The following is an 18,896-nucleotide window of genomic DNA, read 5'->3' on the forward strand; positions in this document are numbered from 1 at the left end:
CTTGAATAATCAGGCACCATCTTATCTTAATGACCTTATAGCACCATATCACCCAATAAGAGCACTTCATGCTCAGACTGCAGGCTTACTTGTGGTTACAAGGATATTTAAAGGCACATGCTTTCAAGTCCCTCTTCTGTGGAACCAGCCTCAAGTTTGGATTCAGTAGACAGAGACCCTCTCTACTTTTAAGATTAGGTTTAATACTTTCCTATTTGATAAAACATATAGTTAGAGCTCGATAATGTGACCCTGAATCCACCCTTAGTTATGTTGCAGTAGGTCTAGGCTGCTGGGACTTCCTAAAATGCAGTGAGTGTTTCTTTTTCATTCACTGTTTTCACTCACTCTTTATTTATAAACCACACTGCATTTAATCTTATCTATTATTTATCTCTGTCTCTCTTCTACAGTGTTTCAACCGGTCGTAGCAGATGGTCGTCCCTTTGTTTTTCCTTCCCACTGTCGCCAAAGCGCTTGCTTAAAGGGGTTCACTTTTTTGTTGGAGTTGTCTCGGTTTTCACTGTATTATTGTAGGATCTTTTCCTTACAATATCAATTGTAATTGGTGTGATTTGGTTCTATATAAATAAAATTGAATTGAATGTAAAGCTTACCTTTCTAAAGTTTAGCATGTGGTAAATTAGCAGTGATGAGGAAGACTTCATTCTTTATCTATGACTTTATCAGTCTCTCATGTAATAGCAGAGGAATTCTGGCACACTCTTCTTTAGTTCTTTCCCTTCTTCAGTTGCAGACTTGCAGTCATTTGTTCTATTATGTAGACTTATTCATTCTCTGTATCCACTGAGTTATGGATGGTGGTTTTGTTTTCTTCCACTTCAGAGTTCTCATTTTCCCAGCAATGAATAGGAGTATCCGTAAAATGTACCTCTGGTCTGAGCCATATGTTTCTCTAAAGTCCCAAAAGAAAAAGTAAGAGCCTATAAAGCCAATAAAGAGAATTGGTGATAATGAGTCTCCCTTTCCTCACACCCGTTTCCACCATAAATGAATCAGAACAACAACTGTTAAGCCTAACTTTTGACCTAGGATTTTTATAAAGTGCATTAATCCAAGTAGCAAATATTTCTCCATATCTTATTTCTATCTTATATCTTATTTCTATCAGTGTTTGTTCCAGAAACAGCCAATCAACTTGATTAAATGCTTTCTCAGGATCCAAGCTGAGATATTAACTGTAGATTGAGTATTTTTCTTGTATTACTTTTTTCCTGACAGCCCATAATGAATCCTGTTTGGACCGGTTTTATATACTTCTTTATATAATTTTGAGTTCTATTGGCTTAAATAGATGTTAAAATTTGTAGTCCACACATAAGAGACTTTATGGCTAGTACAGAGTCTTTTCTTTTCATATGTAGGACTGCAATAATTACTTCCAACCACGATTTTGGTGGATCTCCTGAGTTTCCACAGCATTTTAATCCGGCTGAGTTTGGGATTTTTACTGGACGATTGAAAAACCTTGTTTTATTTTGTTTGTTGTAAACTGAATATTCTAGATAAGCACACTGCCAAAACTTCTGATTTTAAAGAGGTCCTCGCACTTGTTGATGATCAGCTAATTAAGTACATATATTATTAGCACTTGGCTGCTACTTATCCTCTTAATTTTATGTAACCAGTAAGGGTGTACTTAAGTTTTTGTGTTGACAACAACAGTCACTTCAAGGTGCTTTATATTGTAAGGTGAAGACCCTCCAATATGGTAAGAAACCCACTAGTAAACATTTGGTGACAGTGGAATTAAAATCTCCCTTTTACCAGGAAGAATCATAATGTCTATCTGCCATAACTGGTTGGAGTAGTGATGAATAAATACACAGAGAGTGAAAAGAAATTCATCATAGGAAGCCTCCTAGCAGTCTAAGGCTAGTGCAGCATGGCTAAGGGTCACCTGGGTATAATTGGCATGGCTGTGTGACTCAGGGCTGTGAACACATGCCTTAACTTTGGCTTTATCATGTCAATCTTTACTTAGTCCTGACTCCTAGTTTTTATATCCAAGGCAAACGCATTCCTGCATTTTATTAAAAAATAAAATGTCAGTATGATTAACTGAACTTAACTGAACTCAACAGAGCAGGGAGAAGGAAAACCCTGATGCTAAAATGCATGCATACATACTCACTGTAAATATGTTTTCATTTTTACAGTGAGCATGGTGAGTTCCAGTGTTTTATACACATTTCTACATAGAGATTGGTACACAAAATCTCTCCTGGCCTTTTCTCAGCAGTACGCACACACTGAACAACCATCACACAACGTAACGTAACAATTTTTCAAAATGCAGAATGCTGTCAGTTTCCGTTTTTTGTCAGTTTCTCTGTTAATCACTTTACAAAGAAAGTGATATATTGTTTTATATTGAGATCAACAGGAGACTACCAGAGTTTAAGAGTTAATATTTGAAAATGATTGACTTTGTAAGTTGTTCCATAGCACCATGGACCAAAAGTTCATGAATGATGTAGAGAATGACGGTCAGGTTAGTGTGGATCTCTTTTATTCAGGAGTGTCTCTTTATCAGTCCAGCAGAGCAGCTGTACCATCAACTGCAAAGACAATAAACTAGACATGTATCATTTCTTCAGAGATGCTCTCATAGCATAGTTTTCTAACTAAGTGATGTGAGGCAGCATCTAAGATTCATAACTCCAATTCAATTTCACACAGTGCAGAAAAACTGATGCGAGCATTTCCACACTGACACAGTAACATAATGTTCATCAACGCAGGGATGGCTTGGGATCTGACACGAAATAATATTTTGACACAGTTTAACTGAAAACTCATTGCAGACCTGTTAAAGTCAGTCTGAAGACAGTACATGAATGTCTTTGAAGTGACCATTTCAAAGGCAAGGACTGGACGTTGATTGCACAGCAATTCCCAACCCGTTTTCCCTTCTGCTTACTGTAGCCTATAAATCTACATAAGTGGTCTTTTCATAGCCTATGATGGCACCCACCAGTTAAGGAAGTCCCTTCTTAAAACCTCAAGCTGAGCATGCCGTGTTTTTATCATATCATATATATATTATATATAGTCCTTAAGACTTAAATCTACTGACTGACACCACAAACTCATGAGGAAAGTGTTTACTGAAGAGAATTATGAGGAGTTGAGGTATTTTCTAGAGTTCTAGCTGGACCTCCAGGACATACAAGTGGAGTCACCCCCTGCTGGCCATTAGAAAGAATGCATGTTTAAGGCACGTTTGCATTGGTTTAACTTTTCAGACCTGAAAGCCACAGCCATCTTCTATACAGAGTCTTCTCTGATCATTCACCTCACCCATTAATGGGTGAGGTGAATGAGTTATATTTCTATCGATTCAAATCAAACTCTACAAAAGTGTGTTCTCTTGTCAATTACTTGATTGATTTTGGCTATCTAAGAGCACTTCACTGGATATTTATTTCTGCCAGTAAAATAAGTCTGAAGTCAGGTTTTACTTTTGTTACCTGAACCAGTAAGTAGTTGGAGCTCCTCCCCCCCGTGCAATAAACAGATTAAAATACAGAGCTGGTACTTCCTGCTGTCCTCCACCAGATAGCGCTGTGTCACTGTGACAATATTTCAGGCCACAGGAGGTGGCCCCCACACTGCCACCGTCTCCACCCACCCACCACCCTCCCGTGCTCCACCATGTGACAGCATACTGGCAATAAATTTGGCCAAATTAACCACTAAATGGTTATCTCAAGCAATATGTATTGGCATTAATCAGGAGCCGCTCAAACAGAAACAGTCAGAGACGAGACGTGAGCGCTGCTAAATTCATACCCCTCTCCTACATTTAATTACGGACACAAATAGGTTTTTTCGATGACAGAGAAAAAAAGAGAGAGAAAGTAGGGGGTGATTTATATAAAAAGAAGGCCAGTAATTAAAAACTATTAGAAACTAATAGCATTGTTTAAGACGACATCCCCAGGGCTGCAGTAATTGACTTTGGTCGAGCGGCTGGTGCTCATTCGTTTTCTATTCTCTAAGAGGGGGGGGGGGGGGGGGTGGGGGATAACTTGTTTGCATGTTAAGGCAGAGATGGTGAGATCACGTCACCTTGAATGTGACCTTCCTTTGTTTGTACGCTAGAGTAAATAACGACACAATGAATGCACACACACACACAGTGGTGCCTTTTCAGATGACTGCAGGTCCTCAGAGAGCTCTGTGTATCAGCATGTCCAATGGAAGAGGACACACACACACACACAAAGTCACATAAAGCTTACAACTCCAGCACACTGCACACTGTGCTGCGTACACAATCTACACACATAAAGCACTGTTACTGTCAGCCGATATTCACTCTGGAAGAAACAGTTAAAGTAGATATTATATACATAATCTGTCCATACAGACAATGACCTTCCTACCCAACTACTAGCTATTTTTCAACCTTTTTTCAACTCCTTGCCAACTCTACCTACTACGACTCTGGCCTGTTTCGTGTGTTGTACCTGTTTCTGTTATTGTTCAAGGACTCATTAATTATTCTTCTACTATACAAATACACATTAAATTGATCTCAATAAATTGACTGATTGTGAAAAAGTTGAAAGCAGTGTAGACCAAATGTTAGTTGTCTCAAAGGTAGCACCCAAAATTAGCACTTTTATAGATAATGGAGCATTTTGATTTTGGTATATCACACAAATCTTCCTGTGGTTTTCAACTGTAGCAACATTTCCACCAAGCAGAACCGTTTGTGTTAGAGATTAAATTTAAATTACAAAGGCTGATGCGCCAGAACTTTTGTCCAGTTAGGGTCTGAAAAAAAAACCCACAATACAACTTTACCTTGTTCATGTTAAGAAACATCAAATTTGGTGTTGTTGTTCATATATTAAATTGTGCCAAATCACAATAGCAGTCAGTTTGACGTGGTTTATATTGTAAGGTAAAGACCTTACAATAATCCATGGAAAACCTGAACAATTAGACAATCCTCTATGTGCAAGAACTTGGTTACAGTGAGAAGGAAAAACTCCCTTATAACACGATGAAACCTCTGCCAGAACCAGGCTCAGGGAGGGGCACAGCACAAAAGACATGCTGTAGAAGAGAGCCAGAGATTAATAACAAATAATGAAAACGATAAATAAAGAAGAAACACTCAGTGCATCATGGGAATCCCCCATGATGCACTGAGTGGAGGGTTCAGGGTCACCTGATCCAACTATCAACTAAAAAATAAAGTTTTAAAACTAATGTTAAAGGTAGAGAGGATTTCTGTCTCCTGAATCCAAACTGGGAGCTGGTTCCGCGTAAGAGGTGCCTGGAAGCTAAAGGCTCTGCCTGCCATTCTACTTTTAAATATGCTGGGACCCACAAATAAGTCTGCACTCTGACAGCGAAGTGCTCTGACAACACAAAACAGTATTATAAGGTCATTAGGAAAAGATGCAGTGGCTTCACAGTCAAAGAAAAAAAAATATATTTTCTGTGACTAACATTTCTGTTTTATAATTACAGGTAGCTCTAGGCAATGAGCTACCAGAACTTTGTCTGTAATTTTACATTTTAAGCCCAAAATGTCAGCCTAGCAACATTTCTTTATCATGTAGAAACATTGAGACATACTGCTGAAATTCCTTTTCTTATGTTAAGATATCTCAGGGATTAAATGTGTACTCCTCCAGCCAACTTAACATCAAAGTAAAATGACTTTGACATCCCCGCTCTAGGCTTTTGTATTCTTAGTAAAATTGATGGAAGGATTTCACTTATTTTACTTTACAACATAAAATGTTATTTTGTTTCCTCCATACATGAGAAATAGCTCTTGTATTATTGAATTTTTCTTGTCATGAATTGATATTGTGATATTGTGGCAACAGTAACTATGAGCTGCACAGAGGAAGAGGCATGTCAGTAAGGCATGTGTTGTAACAGTATCAATGCCACTTTCCCCGCCGATGACCCTACGGGGGAAGTTATAGCTCAAGAGATTTATGACACGAGTATTTGAACTATGTGAAATGTTATTAAATGACAGAGCCGTGCCAACAAGCAGCTCTTTGAAACAGGAGGTAAAGTGAGGCACGAAATCATGAATGTTCCACTGTTTAATAATGGGACAGGGTACATTCAGCCTACTACCCTGTAAGTACCCGGGGAACTCTGCAAAACCAACTCAGTGTCATATCTTTAAATAACATCTTAAAACGTCCTTTTAAAAAAAAAAAAAAAAAAAAAAAAAAAAAAAGGAAAAGATGCAGCCTGATTATTCAAGACATTGCAGTCTAGTAACCTAGCCAACTAGTGAACTGAAGTCTAATCGTCACTCAGTTTTTGGTCTCTACCCACTGGAGTGGAAAATATCTTCCTATTTAGCTGGTGGTAGAGGGACTTTGTATCCAAGCAAGTAAACTGATATTTGATATTCCTGAAAGTAACAGTTTGTGGCTTTGTCATCATTAGTAAGGACAACGCAATGTAGACATGGGGTTTTGAACCTATATACACCGAAGAGTGTTACCGTTACACCTACCTTACAGATCAGTGTGTGCACGGTCAAATTAGTCTTCAGATGTTATCCTTGCACAGCAAATTATTAATTACAAATCATTAGCCAATAACTATACTTTGGGTAATGCTCCTTTCTTACTCTTAGAATCGCCAGAATTTACAAAATTGACTTAATGGTCTGTTCAATATTATGCAAAACAAGCAACTGAGTCCATAAACTAATGTGCTACTCTATGTGTCTAACTTTAAACCTTATCCAACTGCAAAGGGGTTTGTTATAAAAAGCAAACATTTGTTATGAAGGCAAATACTATCCATAGATACGAGATCTGGTGTTTTACAGGCTGTAAATATGCTTTTTAATACTGTAAATGTTGGGGTTTTAACTTGGGAGCCTAAATGACCCAACTGCACTTCCTGTGTGGTTGTTACTGTGAATGACACAGACAATATTTCCATATTATGTTGCAATGGATTCCACTTTCCAAGATTTGAATTCTTGGGTGTTGCACAGTTTCTGCTAACAGAATTTAAGTTTTATTATACAAAAATAATAAGCTTCAGGCTACCTTCTTGAGTTTTTTACTGGGAATAACAGAAATATGCTCAGAAATCTGTATGATAGCAAGAAAATGAAGGCATGAATATCAAATGTATTTAGAAATCAGCTGTTTGTTCTTTTTGCAAGCACTGAATACCTACTCATAGAAACCAAACTACAATAACAGTATTGGAAATAAGGAAGCTGTAGTGGTCAAAATGAAGCAGCCACCTGGGCCTGGTAAAGATGAATGAGTTAGGCCAACAGATGAGAGCAGAGACATTTCGGCTTGGACACTATGGTCCAGCCTCTGTCCATCTGTTCACACCATCCTCTTTGTCTCTCCCTCCATCTTTGAATCACTCACTTGCTGATCACCCACTAATGAAGGAGAGAGGGAGAGAGAGGGAATGCTGGAGGCTCGCCCGAGGCTGCAGGAGAGAGACCAATAGATTAAAGGAGTTCTATTCCCTTTTAAAGTCTCTCCACCTCACTTTTTCCCCTTCTTTTCCTCTGGCGTGCTTGCTTTCTTTCACTAAGTGTCACACTTTTGACTTTTGCCATTGTTCTTCTGTTTATCTCTCACTGTTTGTTTCCCTTCTCTACACCTCTGGTCTTTCATTTTTTTCCTTTTTTAGTGTGTTTTAGTGTTTTTTTTGCTTGTCTTCCTCTATCTCTTCTTCATTTTGAATCTGTTGGATTTCCCATGTAGTTTCATCTACCTTTCAGATTACCTTTACCTCATTTACCCTGTGCCACATTAACCTGTAATTTATGACAGTGAAATTGCTTCATGGAAATAGCTTTTCAGTGTGTCAAAAATTTGAAGCATGGAGGTCTGCAGGAAAAGACAGTTTGTGAGTGTGTGTCTGTATTTATACCACCATGTTTCCATGGCTCTAGCCCTCTGTTGCCCTCTTCTGGTCAGCTCTGGTATAGTTCAAAAACCTTCCATTCAAGTTCTTTAACCACATCAAGCTTTTTTTTAAAGCCTTACATGCACGAGAGCCTTACAATCCTCCTTCTGAGTTAGCTTCATTAATTTCTTCCTCCAAACTATCAGCTTGTCTATTAGATCCCATTCCTTCAAGACTGCTCAAGAAAGTCCTGCCATAAATTGATGCTTCAATCTTACATATGATCAATCTGTCTCTATTAATGGGCTACGTACCAAAGGCCTATAAGACAGCATTAATTACAGCATTACTTAAAAAGGCATCACTTGACCCAGCCACGTGTCTTAGCTAATTATAGGCCAATCACCAACCTTGCTGTTATCTCAAAAATCCTTGAAAGAGTAAGTGTAAAACAGCTAACTGATCATCTGCACAGGAATGGCTTATTTGAAGAGTTTCAGTCAGGTTTCAGAGCTCATCACAGCTCAGAAACAGCTTTAGTGAAGGTTAAAAACGATACTTTTATGGCCTCTGACAGTGGACTCATCTCTGTGTTCACCTCAATGCAGCGTTCGATACTGTTGACCATAATATTCTATTACAGTGATTAGAGCATGTTGTAGTTTATAAAGGTAGTGGTTTGTAGTTGTTGAAATCATATCTATATAACAGACTAATTATTGAGTTCTACAGTTCTACTACGACCACATCTGTTTACATTATTTATGCTTCCCTTAGGCAGCATCATTTATTCTCATTGCTATGCAGATGATACCCAGCTCTAACTGTCAATGAAGTCGGATGACACACATCATTTAGTTTGCTCAGAGGGGGTCGTTTGATTGTTCAGGATTTATGAATAATCTCTATTATTTTAAGGTCTTACACTTAATAGAGACATGAGGAGCCCTTCCCAAAGGACTGGTGTATTATCCAGGGTCCTGGTTCATCATATTTTGTTTATTTCAGAACAAATCATTGCAGCAAAAGCCAGAAGCTGCTAGTGCTGCAATGATAGCTCTCAGGATGATAGCTCTCTCTTCAGCAGCATATGACTCCAATCTTGGTTTTGCATTTACTTGAGAATTCTGATTTTACTGCATGTCCTGAACTGTTTACTCTAATATTAAATGTACATACAGACTTCATAGACTGATGTAGGGCAGTAAGCAATACGACATTATTTTGACACTGTGTTCTGTTTCTCAGTGGAAAAATGACAAGTTGAGAGTGATGGATCTGACCCACTAATGCCATAACATGGCACTAATTGAGGCCCCAGATTAAGATAGGACTGATTTATCCTGTTAGGTCTGGGGGAAGCCTAACTGAGGGGGTCTAATTTAGTCTGATTGTACATAAAAGATTTAAAGAAGCTCAACCTTGAACAGGAACCCTTTGTTGTGATTTGGCGCTATATAAATAAAATTGAATTGAATTGAATTGCGATACCTAAAATAAGTTCACCAGTACCAGTCACAGATGGCACTTTATTGCTCAATGACTAGTTTCATACTTAAATACATTTACTAAGAAGTACTCTTATGTTGCCATTGCTGGATCTGAGGACTTCTTTCACCACTTTCGTATTTCATTGATTTCAGATACTTTAGTTAGAACACGTCGCAAAATTGATGGAAAAAAGTTGAAGTGAATATGCAGATTTATCTACTCAAAACAAGAACTTCAAGTTAAAGGAAAGTCACAGAAAAGTCGCCAAATGACGCTCCTGTAACTTTGTCCGGTGTTTTCTACAGTTTATGTTTGTATGCCCTTTTTCCTCACTTGTCCCTAAAGACTCAGTTTTTGTGTGTTTTACTAATATTACATGTGTGGGTAGATTCACAGGTGTGTGTGTGTGTGTGCATTTTGTATGCAACAGATAAAAAAAAATGCCGTTCAGTGTGTGTGGATTCATTAAAGGCAGTGTTGGTCTAGAGAGACCAGCTCTACTAAAACGCCTGCAGGCTTAAATCCACCGAGCTTTCTCTTCTGTGCTAGTCTCTCACTCTCTCTCATTCTTTTATTTTCCTCTGCGTTTGCATGTCTCTCGATCATCTGTTTCACTCCCAAACATCCTGGCTGTCTTTCACTATTGTATCGCCTTCTCCTTTGCTAATTCTAAATGTCTTTTTCCAACTTCATATATGTCCAAACCTCCTTTTGTCTGAAAATATGAAATTCTTTTTTCTTCCTGATTGTTTCCCTAGAAAAGCCAGCTTCCCCCATGTCTTGCTTCAACTCTGACAATCAGAATTTCTCTTTGTGTCTTTTTTCTACATTGTCTGGGATTTTTCTTTTTATTTGCTTCTATTGTTAAAAAAAACAACTAATGCATTTAGTCTCTATTCTCTTTATGTCTCTCCCTTTCTTTTAAGTTGGGAGGTTCAGACCTGCAAAAACTTTGCAACTAACCTGAAAATGGTTAAACAAAGTAACCAAATATCTTTTTACTACTGTATTTTATACATTAGCAGTTCTCTGCTGTTTTACAAGTCTGCATCTTCCAAGTAATTTCTCATTTGTAGTACTGATGTTAGTAACTTTGTCAAAATTGGGATGCCTGAACATATAATAATAATAATAATAATAATAATAATAATAATGGATACTTTATTGATCCCCATGGGGAAATTACTTGTTTTTCTCTGCATTTGACCCATTCACTCAGTGAAGCAGTGGGCAGCCCACTAAGCAGGCGCCCGGGGAGCAGTGTGTAGGGACGGTACCTTGCTCAGGGGTACCTCAGGGTAGCCGTTAAGTGGATTCGAACCGCCGACCTTCCGATCATGGGGCGACCACTTTACCTACTGAGCTATCCCTGAAAATGCTTACATGGTTGTAGGCAAGTAACTTGTACACCAGTTAAATACTGTCGGTGTTTTCTACATTGAAAATGACATAGTTCTTACTGGTAAAAGTTATTCAGACTTTATTACCACACATTTGACAATGACATTTCTTTTCAGGGTTGTCTTGCTTACTGTCTGCGGTCCATAGAATATTGTTAGACCGTATTGTTAGACGAATAATGGCAAAGAAAATATGATAAATGAAAGTAGCACTAAATCTTTCCTGGTACAAAATGTTTAGATTCCACATGTGTAACAAACTCTTTGGCTGTCCACCGCCCTCAGTCTAAAATGTGCCAATGATGATTAATGACTAGTTTGTCATGATGAATCCTTGAAATATTAAATCCCAGAATTTTCTGTCTTAGATGTAACATCGTCAACCTATATATCCTTTTCTATGTAACAGCACTGACCCAAAAAATACAGTTTTGGCAGGCTGTGACACATCACCAAAATCTATCAATCAAAGCTAAATGGGCAAAGGTCAGTGCAGAACCAGGCTCAGGGAGCCATCAGCCATGACCGGCTGAAGAGGGTGAAGAGATTAATTCCCATAAATTTGATTAAAACATGATATTAAGAAAAGACCTAGAAATCTTTTTTGTCTCTAATTTTCTTTTAAATTCAATTATTAATCCAAATTGAAAGATTTGGATTAATAATTGAATTGAACTGTCCAAAAAAAACCAGAAATTCATTCAAAATAAGTCATTAAAATTTCTGTCTTCTAGGCCAACTGTCTCGGATCAAATTCACAGCCACTGTGACATATGTTCTGATGTTAGGTTTTAATCTTTCAGAACCTTTTCTGCTTTTGTTTTCAAAACTCTTTCAAACTTTTATGTGGACTGCCTTGAGCAGTACCGCTGGGTAGCTGTGCTGTCTGAACCACTGCCATCCTAACAAGCTGTATTTTGATTTACTGTCTATTACCTGGAGCACACACATCATGTCACCTAGTCACTCATGAGAGAGGTCAGACACAGGCAAGAATGAGTGACACTAGTGTTGTGTTCATCAGTCATTATGAAAACATGAACTTTTCAAAAGCACTTCTTTTTTTTAAGCAACTTGATGCCTAACACAGATCACAATAGATTCTAACACATCTTCACCTTCATGTAATGGATGTGCTTGTCTTCTATAAAACCAACTGAACATTTTTCCCTATCACTCCGTTAAACTACAACACCATCTTCTAATTTCTCCTTTCTTTGCAAAGTTCTTCTCGCTTTCTTCTATTTCCTTAATTCTCTTTTGCTACTTATAATGCATTTTGTGACCCTTCTCACTATGTGAAAACATGGGAATTATCCCATCTTCATCCTTCCTCTTTTCTCATTCTTCCTGCCCCTTTTGAAAAAGACATGAAACGGCTCGTCAGCCTGTCTCTCCGTGTGAAAATTAGCATTTTGTCCTGCCTTTTTTTCTGTCTGTAAATCACTAGTTCCCATCTCTATCCCTTTCTTTGAGAAAAGATGAATTTCTCTCCCAGCCCTTGTGCTGAGTATTTCTTTCCTCTTCGTGCCGACAAATCACTCTTTTCCGTTTCCCCCCTTTCTTTGTGAAAAGGAAAGTTCACCCTTTATCTCTTCCTTCTCTTTCTCTCTGTTCTCTGAGTGGAAACGAGGACAGATTGACTTTGAGATCTGACCTGAGCTTAGACCAGCTGTCAGCAGGTAATGATAGAGACTTAGAGAGAGACGCCTCTTCACAGAGAGGGATCATGCTTCGTCCTCCACTTGAAAAGAAGCCTTTTAAAATTTAGATCCCTGTTGAGAGAATAGGCTATCCCTCTAAAATATACCTTGATCGATTCCCTAACTATCTGACTCATGTTGCAATGGGGTAACCAGAAGCAGATGTGGAAATCCCACCCAAAAAAAAAATCGGAGAGTGTGAGCTGCTGCTGTTCCACAAAAACAGGAAAATTGAAGTGCAGAAAGTCTGTTTCTCAACTGAAAATGATGAATGATTCAACGATCGGTTACGATTTAACTGAGAAGATTCTGAATTGGGGATGTAGTTTGAGTACAGGCACATAGAGGTGGAGGCCTGGTATGTCTAGTATTTAGTCTGGCTCTTCTTTCACACAAACATCCAGTGCAAAGAGCTCATTTTGATTGGCCAGAACACAAAGAACACAAAAACTAAAAGAACATGCCTCTAAATCACTGTATTAAATAATTATCTTACATTTAAAGGTATCAAGATGAAAAACCAAGCCAATATAAATAAAACTGGATGTTACTCTTTATTTTTGTGTTTGCATTTGATGTCCACACAAACGTTTTCTGTCGCTATCCAATTAGCCAGAAGGTTCCCCCATGTCTGCAGAAAAAAAAGTTAGGAATCATTAGCCTGCCTGTCTGAAATCAGCTTCCACACAATCAGCAGCGAGTTCATAAAGCCACCGAATGAAACCGCCCCAAAGAAAGGCTGATTTTAGAACAATCTGACCGCGCTCCATTTGACGGTGAGGATGGAAAGAAAAAAAGAGAAAAGACATGGAGAACCTCAGTGCCCTGTAGCCATCTATTTCTGAAAGCCCCCCTTTCACAGAGGAAATTAATTTTGAAAGAGGAAGAATAAAATGAACAGCAGAGGTGACTGGAGGTGCTGTATTAGACTACGCTCAACTAAAACCAAGTCATTTAAACCGTTGGCTGGCAGATTGCCTCCCTGACCTCACATCCTCACTGCAGACAGAGAGGAATAATCTCCCTCAATACTTCCCCCTTTTTTTTTGTTTTACACATCCTAACCTGCCCCCCTCCCCTTATTCTGCCTGACCCCGCCAGGCCGCCATAGAGCCACTTCCTGATTGCCACTCTGGATGTTCAGAGCTCAGGAACTTTTGGAGAAGGTAATTGAAAAAGTTTCAGGGAGCTCCATGCTGGTATATTTTCTTGCCTTTTTTTTTGTTGATGAGCTATGTGACATGTTTCATTTGTGTCACAACAGCAGTAAGGGCCGGTGTCGGGAGTCAGAGCTTAAAGAGACCGGCAAAAATCTCTATTTGCAGAGAAATGATGAGGTAAGTACAGTAAGTACAGTCATTTAAGGGCCCTCCTTTCCAGTGAAAGTTAGCAGACCTTTAGGACTAATAGAATAATTTGCAACACAGTATCAAATAATTTCTTTTAACATAACACTGACAGCAAAGGCTTAAAGTCAGTTCCCTCTGTTTTCAGAGTGCATGTAAAAAAATCAAACCAGCAGGAGACCACTAGCTACACTAAAATCAAACACTGCCATTTGTGCGTGTGTGATTTATTTTCTTTCACTGTTCAGCAACAAGGAGACCCCTTCTTAATACCACTAAATGCACTATGATTGGTCTGTTGTTTCTACAACCAATAGAAATGGGCTTCAAATGAAAAAAAAAAAAATCAAAGGCCCTCCCTATTTAAAATAAATGACAATATCTTTATTTTTACACAGGCCTTCGTCCAGGAATAAAAACACTGAAGCCTTTCTAGTGGTATGCCATCAACAGTGGCCTTCCACACATTTCCACCAGTGTAATATTCCAATTTTCAAAACCTTCACAAGGGAAAGAGCCTAAACAAACGTTAACACCAAGCTCAAACATAAACCCAAATTTAACTCAAATCAAATGGAGTGCTTCTTATATAGTACCATTTTACTCTAGTATGTCTCATTCACCCAAGTACTTTGTTCTACATCTACAAGTGTTTTCCATCTAATATTCACACTCTGATGAACACATCACGAGCAACATGGGGTTCGATATCTTGCCCAGTGATACTTTGGAACTCAGACTGGAGCAGTCAGAGATCAAACTACCAACCTTGCGGTTAGTAGATGACCTGTTCTGCTTTCTGAGCCACAGCCAGGCTAAAAGAAGGAGAACAAACTGCAGCCTCAAACAGAGATGAACTAAATGCATCTTCAGACAAATAAAGATTATAGGAAATAATTAAAGTCATCATAGTGCCAATAAATTTATAGATTAAGTTAAAGTCAATGCAATTTTATTTATATAGCACCAAATCCCAACAACAGATGCCTCAAGGCACTTGGTGAAAACCCCAAGCAAAAGTGAAAAGGAAAAATGCCCTTTGGACAGGAAGAAACTGCCACCAATGAGGGGAGGAAGAGAGAATAAAAAGCTTCCTTTGGTTAAGGTGTAGATGTAGTGGGACAAAAAGGCCAGTTAAGAACATAGGCCCTAGACCTATGTTCTTAATAAGATGTAAATTGTAATACACTGAGTAAAATGATACTGGCAAACAAACTGGTCTGGGTTTTGTTTTGTCTTGATGCATACTGAATTATCCAGGTAAGGAAATCCCAGAAAGTTGATTCTGTTCATCTGGATGTAGAGTTTTCAGTGGAAGAAACATTTCGTTCTTTCAGAGTATTAATGTAAACCAGCTTCTGAGGGCAGTTTTCATCATATTCAATAGTCATTCCACATCTCTGAGAATGTTGGTTCCATGACTTTTCTGAGCAGTTTGAGTAATTTAAACCAAATCTCAGAAAAGTTAGCATTTTATTGCTTTTACAGCTTTTATTGATACAGTTCGCAAATCACTGCTTTAAGCCTTCAAACCACGTTAATAGAAAAGGGTCTTCAGAGAAATATCTGTGCCTTATATCTGAATGCAATCAGCCGCAGTGGACAATATTTGACAGAATCTGACTGTAGCTGCCCGTGTTCGACTCCCATCACGCCAGCCGTCCTTGCTGTGCCGCTTGTTATTATTTGGCGTTCTGCCTAAATGCCTTCACTACCTCAGACAAACCGTGAAACGCTGTGCTGCTCTGAACGCCTCCTCAGTTTTTACCGCCACTGTAAAGATGTGACTGCAGCAACAAACAGCACGCCGCAAATCATCCAGACAGCCACTAAACATGGATACCAAGCCTCTGCTTGGGTGTGTGTCAGAGGGTGCATTATGCCTCCTGACAAGGGTAATAAGATTGCAGAGTTGCTGCTGTGCAAAAACTTTTCAAAGATACAGGAGAGCAGGGATTCTCTATAAGTGGTTTTAAACTTTGAAGAGGGAAATCTAGCAGTATGACTGCTATGAAACAAATGTACAGATTCACTGGATTAGAGGTAAAGTACATTAAACTAGTGTTTAACCTGTAGGCAAAAAATGCTGAAAAGCTGGCTTATAAACTGCTAGTTCCAAAGTTACTAAGGAAAAAATTCTTTTGCCCAATCAGAGAACAGCACTCAGTCAGGTGGTTCCAATACTCACAGTCAAGGTGACTCTGTCTGATCCCCTCCACATCTTCAGCATGAATAAACTGGTAGCACCTCTTCCCCACAATGTCCACTGGAGTCAGGTCCATGTAGTCACTGATTCTGAAACAAAGAGTACACGTTCCAAAGTGGTAAATGGTAAATGGACTGGCTCTTCTTCAGCACTTTTCCAGTCTACTTGAGCACTCGAGCATTCACATTCAGAGAGCAACTTAAGGTTCAGGGTACTTTGGCCTTGCAGACTGGAGCACCCAGGAATCGGACCAATAACCTTCCAGTTAGTAGATCATCTGCTATACCTCCTGATCTACAGCCACCCCTAGTGGAAGCTCCACTCTATGTGTAATACACAAATACATGTCTAAAAGGCCCCATGATTTTGATTTTTTTTAAAAAATTTCACTTAAATGAAGCTTCACAGGTTTCACTTCTTTCAAAGTTCTAAACTTTTTGGTCATCATTTGTTTTTTACGCCACTTTCAACAAAACACCACAACCACACGCTGGTTATGTTATTCAGTTGCATTCGTTTAGCTTTTTCTGTTTGATATTTTCCAAAATGTTGTGTTTTCTGACATCTCTTTGGTTTCTGAACTGTTGTTAAGATTTCTGAAGTGCTGCTGAGTTTTCGAGATTTCTTCGTGCTTTACAGAACGTTGTTGTCTTTTCAATTTTGTTGATATGTTTCTGAAATGTTCTAAAATGGCACCTCGGGGCCACCGTATCTATTTGCCAGCGGTCAGCAAAAATTGAAGAAAGAATCTAATTCTGATAATCAATAACAAAGATTATATTTGCTCCTTTATAAGTGGAATTGCTGATGAAAGAATATCCACTTCCCCATGTTCTATTCTGTTGCTTTGCTTTGGATGATAATCTTGCATCCATATCCCACCACAATAAGCTGCATGGAAGTGGAAATGTTGTGAAACTTTGAAATACATAGCTTGTCACACTGAGACAATTTTCTTTCTGCAGTTCTGGTATTCGATGATTACGAAGTCTGATTCAGGGGAGGCAAAAAAAGCTAATAAACCCAACAACAGAGACTGAAGCTGCCTGTCTATTGTACAGGTAACACATGTGAGCTTTAAAAAGCTTTAATTTGAACAAATTTGCCACAGGATAGACAGAACAATTTCCCCAGTTTCATTGTGACAGCGAGTGGGCGGTGGGAGGACTAATGTCTGGCAGGCAGATAACAGCACACTCTGTTCTTTAGAAAAACCCATCCTCCCATTTTCTCATTCTCTTAGAAACTCATCCTCAAAATGGGGCTGTAATGGGAGCGACACTTGCCTGTTCACCACAGAGACGCTTTCTGTCGCTACGCACTGAATATCATCATCTGCCTCGCATTGTGTCCCTTTTTTCCACCCACCAATAAAGCAATCTGCCTACTATCATTTTCCCCTCCTCTCTTTCTATAATAAAACATGAAGGTTTTTTTTTTTGCCTGATATGAATCTCCTTGGTTGGCCGGTTAACTCCTGCATGAGATCCTGATACCTATCTGCTTTATCTGGACAGAGCAAAGGAGATGGATCCATCAGAGACATATTTCACTGTTAAACCGGGGAGGATTGGGTCAGGGTTCTCATGAATAAGATGCTCTGACAGGGAAGGCAACTTTTCTTCTTGAACAGCAGGTGTGAAAGATGAATGCAGAAGTAGTCGGTAGTCAGTTTTTTTGGTATAATTTCTTGTGATATTTAATCACAATATAAGTGGAGCACTCTAAAATGTCCAATCAAAATAAACTAAGATGAACAGATAATTTTGTAGATAAAAAACTCCTTAAACATATCATTTACTCAGCAATACTATGTTCATATGTATCAGCCGAAATATTATGTACACAATGTGTGTGTAATATAAGGTGATATAAGTCAGTACATCATTAACTGATCATCAGAATCTGTGACTGCCTCTATAAAAGCTGACATTTTGGTAGTTTGCTCATCAGGAGCATTCAGGTATGTGTTAACACAATGTCAGGAGGAAAGACATCTATAACTATCTTAAAGAAACAATTGCTGCCCATCAATCTGGGAAATTTCAGGGTCATTCCAAGCAATTTGAAGTTGTATTAAAAGAAAGATAATCGACAAGTGAAAAACATTGAAGACAGTTGCCGATCTTCTCAGGAGTGGACGTCTCACCAAATTCACCCCAAGGTCAGACTGTGTAAAATACCTAAGAGCAAAGTTGAGCGGAAAGTGGAATCAGAAATTTATGTTATATTGACCGAGAATGTTTTTAGTGTCATTCACTTACACTCAAGTTTAAACACTGGCAACTTTCAGTGCTACCCCTCAACCTTCTAGTATCAATTTCAAAACCCGTCTTCTTCTCAAGTTATCGAAATCACAAGATTTTCAGAAAACTTGCCCAAAACAGTAAACAAGTTCTAAACTTTGACTTGAAACAAACGAAACTGTTTCCAGTCACTCAGTAGACAGTGTTAAAGACAGCTAGTGTTTACTTCTGCAGCACATTCAGCAATAAGTGCAGCTGAGATTTAAACTTGGTTATTGGGCATGTTATTAATTTATTTATTAATTTTTTAATAATTTCTTTTTGTCCAATAAATCATGATAGTGTAATATGTCATTTGCTGTTCATGCCATGTTTCTTGAAGTGTTACTAAGACATGGTAGGGACTAGATATTATTATAAAAACATGTCTTCTCAAAAAGTTTTCATTCATTTGTGTGATCTATAAACTCTTTGTAACCCATAATAAGTTAATCAGTGTATTAAATATAAACTAAAAAGCATTTAATACAATAAGACTAACAAAATTAAGAATGAAAATGATAGCTAAAGACCTATATGTTGCTTTTTTGTTGCGTTCT

General features: G+C 38.4%; 1 protein-coding gene across 4 annotated transcripts in view; it reads right to left on the bottom strand.

The window, feature by feature from the left end:
* npas3 (neuronal PAS domain protein 3) overlaps positions 1-18,896 on the bottom strand; it is a 380,804-nt gene that overhangs the window by 9,561 nt on the left and 352,347 nt on the right. For all 4 annotated transcript variants that reach the window (XM_026151150.1, XM_026151153.1, XM_026151151.1 and 1 more), the window contains one exon: positions 16,034-16,140. In XM_026151150.1, the coding sequence (XP_026006935.1) occupies positions 16,034-16,140 (107 nt within the window). The remainder of the gene's footprint in view (positions 1-16,033; positions 16,141-18,896) is intronic.

The sequence above is a fragment of the Astatotilapia calliptera genome, chromosome 19 (assembly GCF_900246225.1).
Source record: "Astatotilapia calliptera chromosome 19, fAstCal1.2, whole genome shotgun sequence".
NCBI classification, from domain to species: domain Eukaryota; kingdom Metazoa; phylum Chordata; class Actinopteri; order Cichliformes; family Cichlidae; genus Astatotilapia; species Astatotilapia calliptera.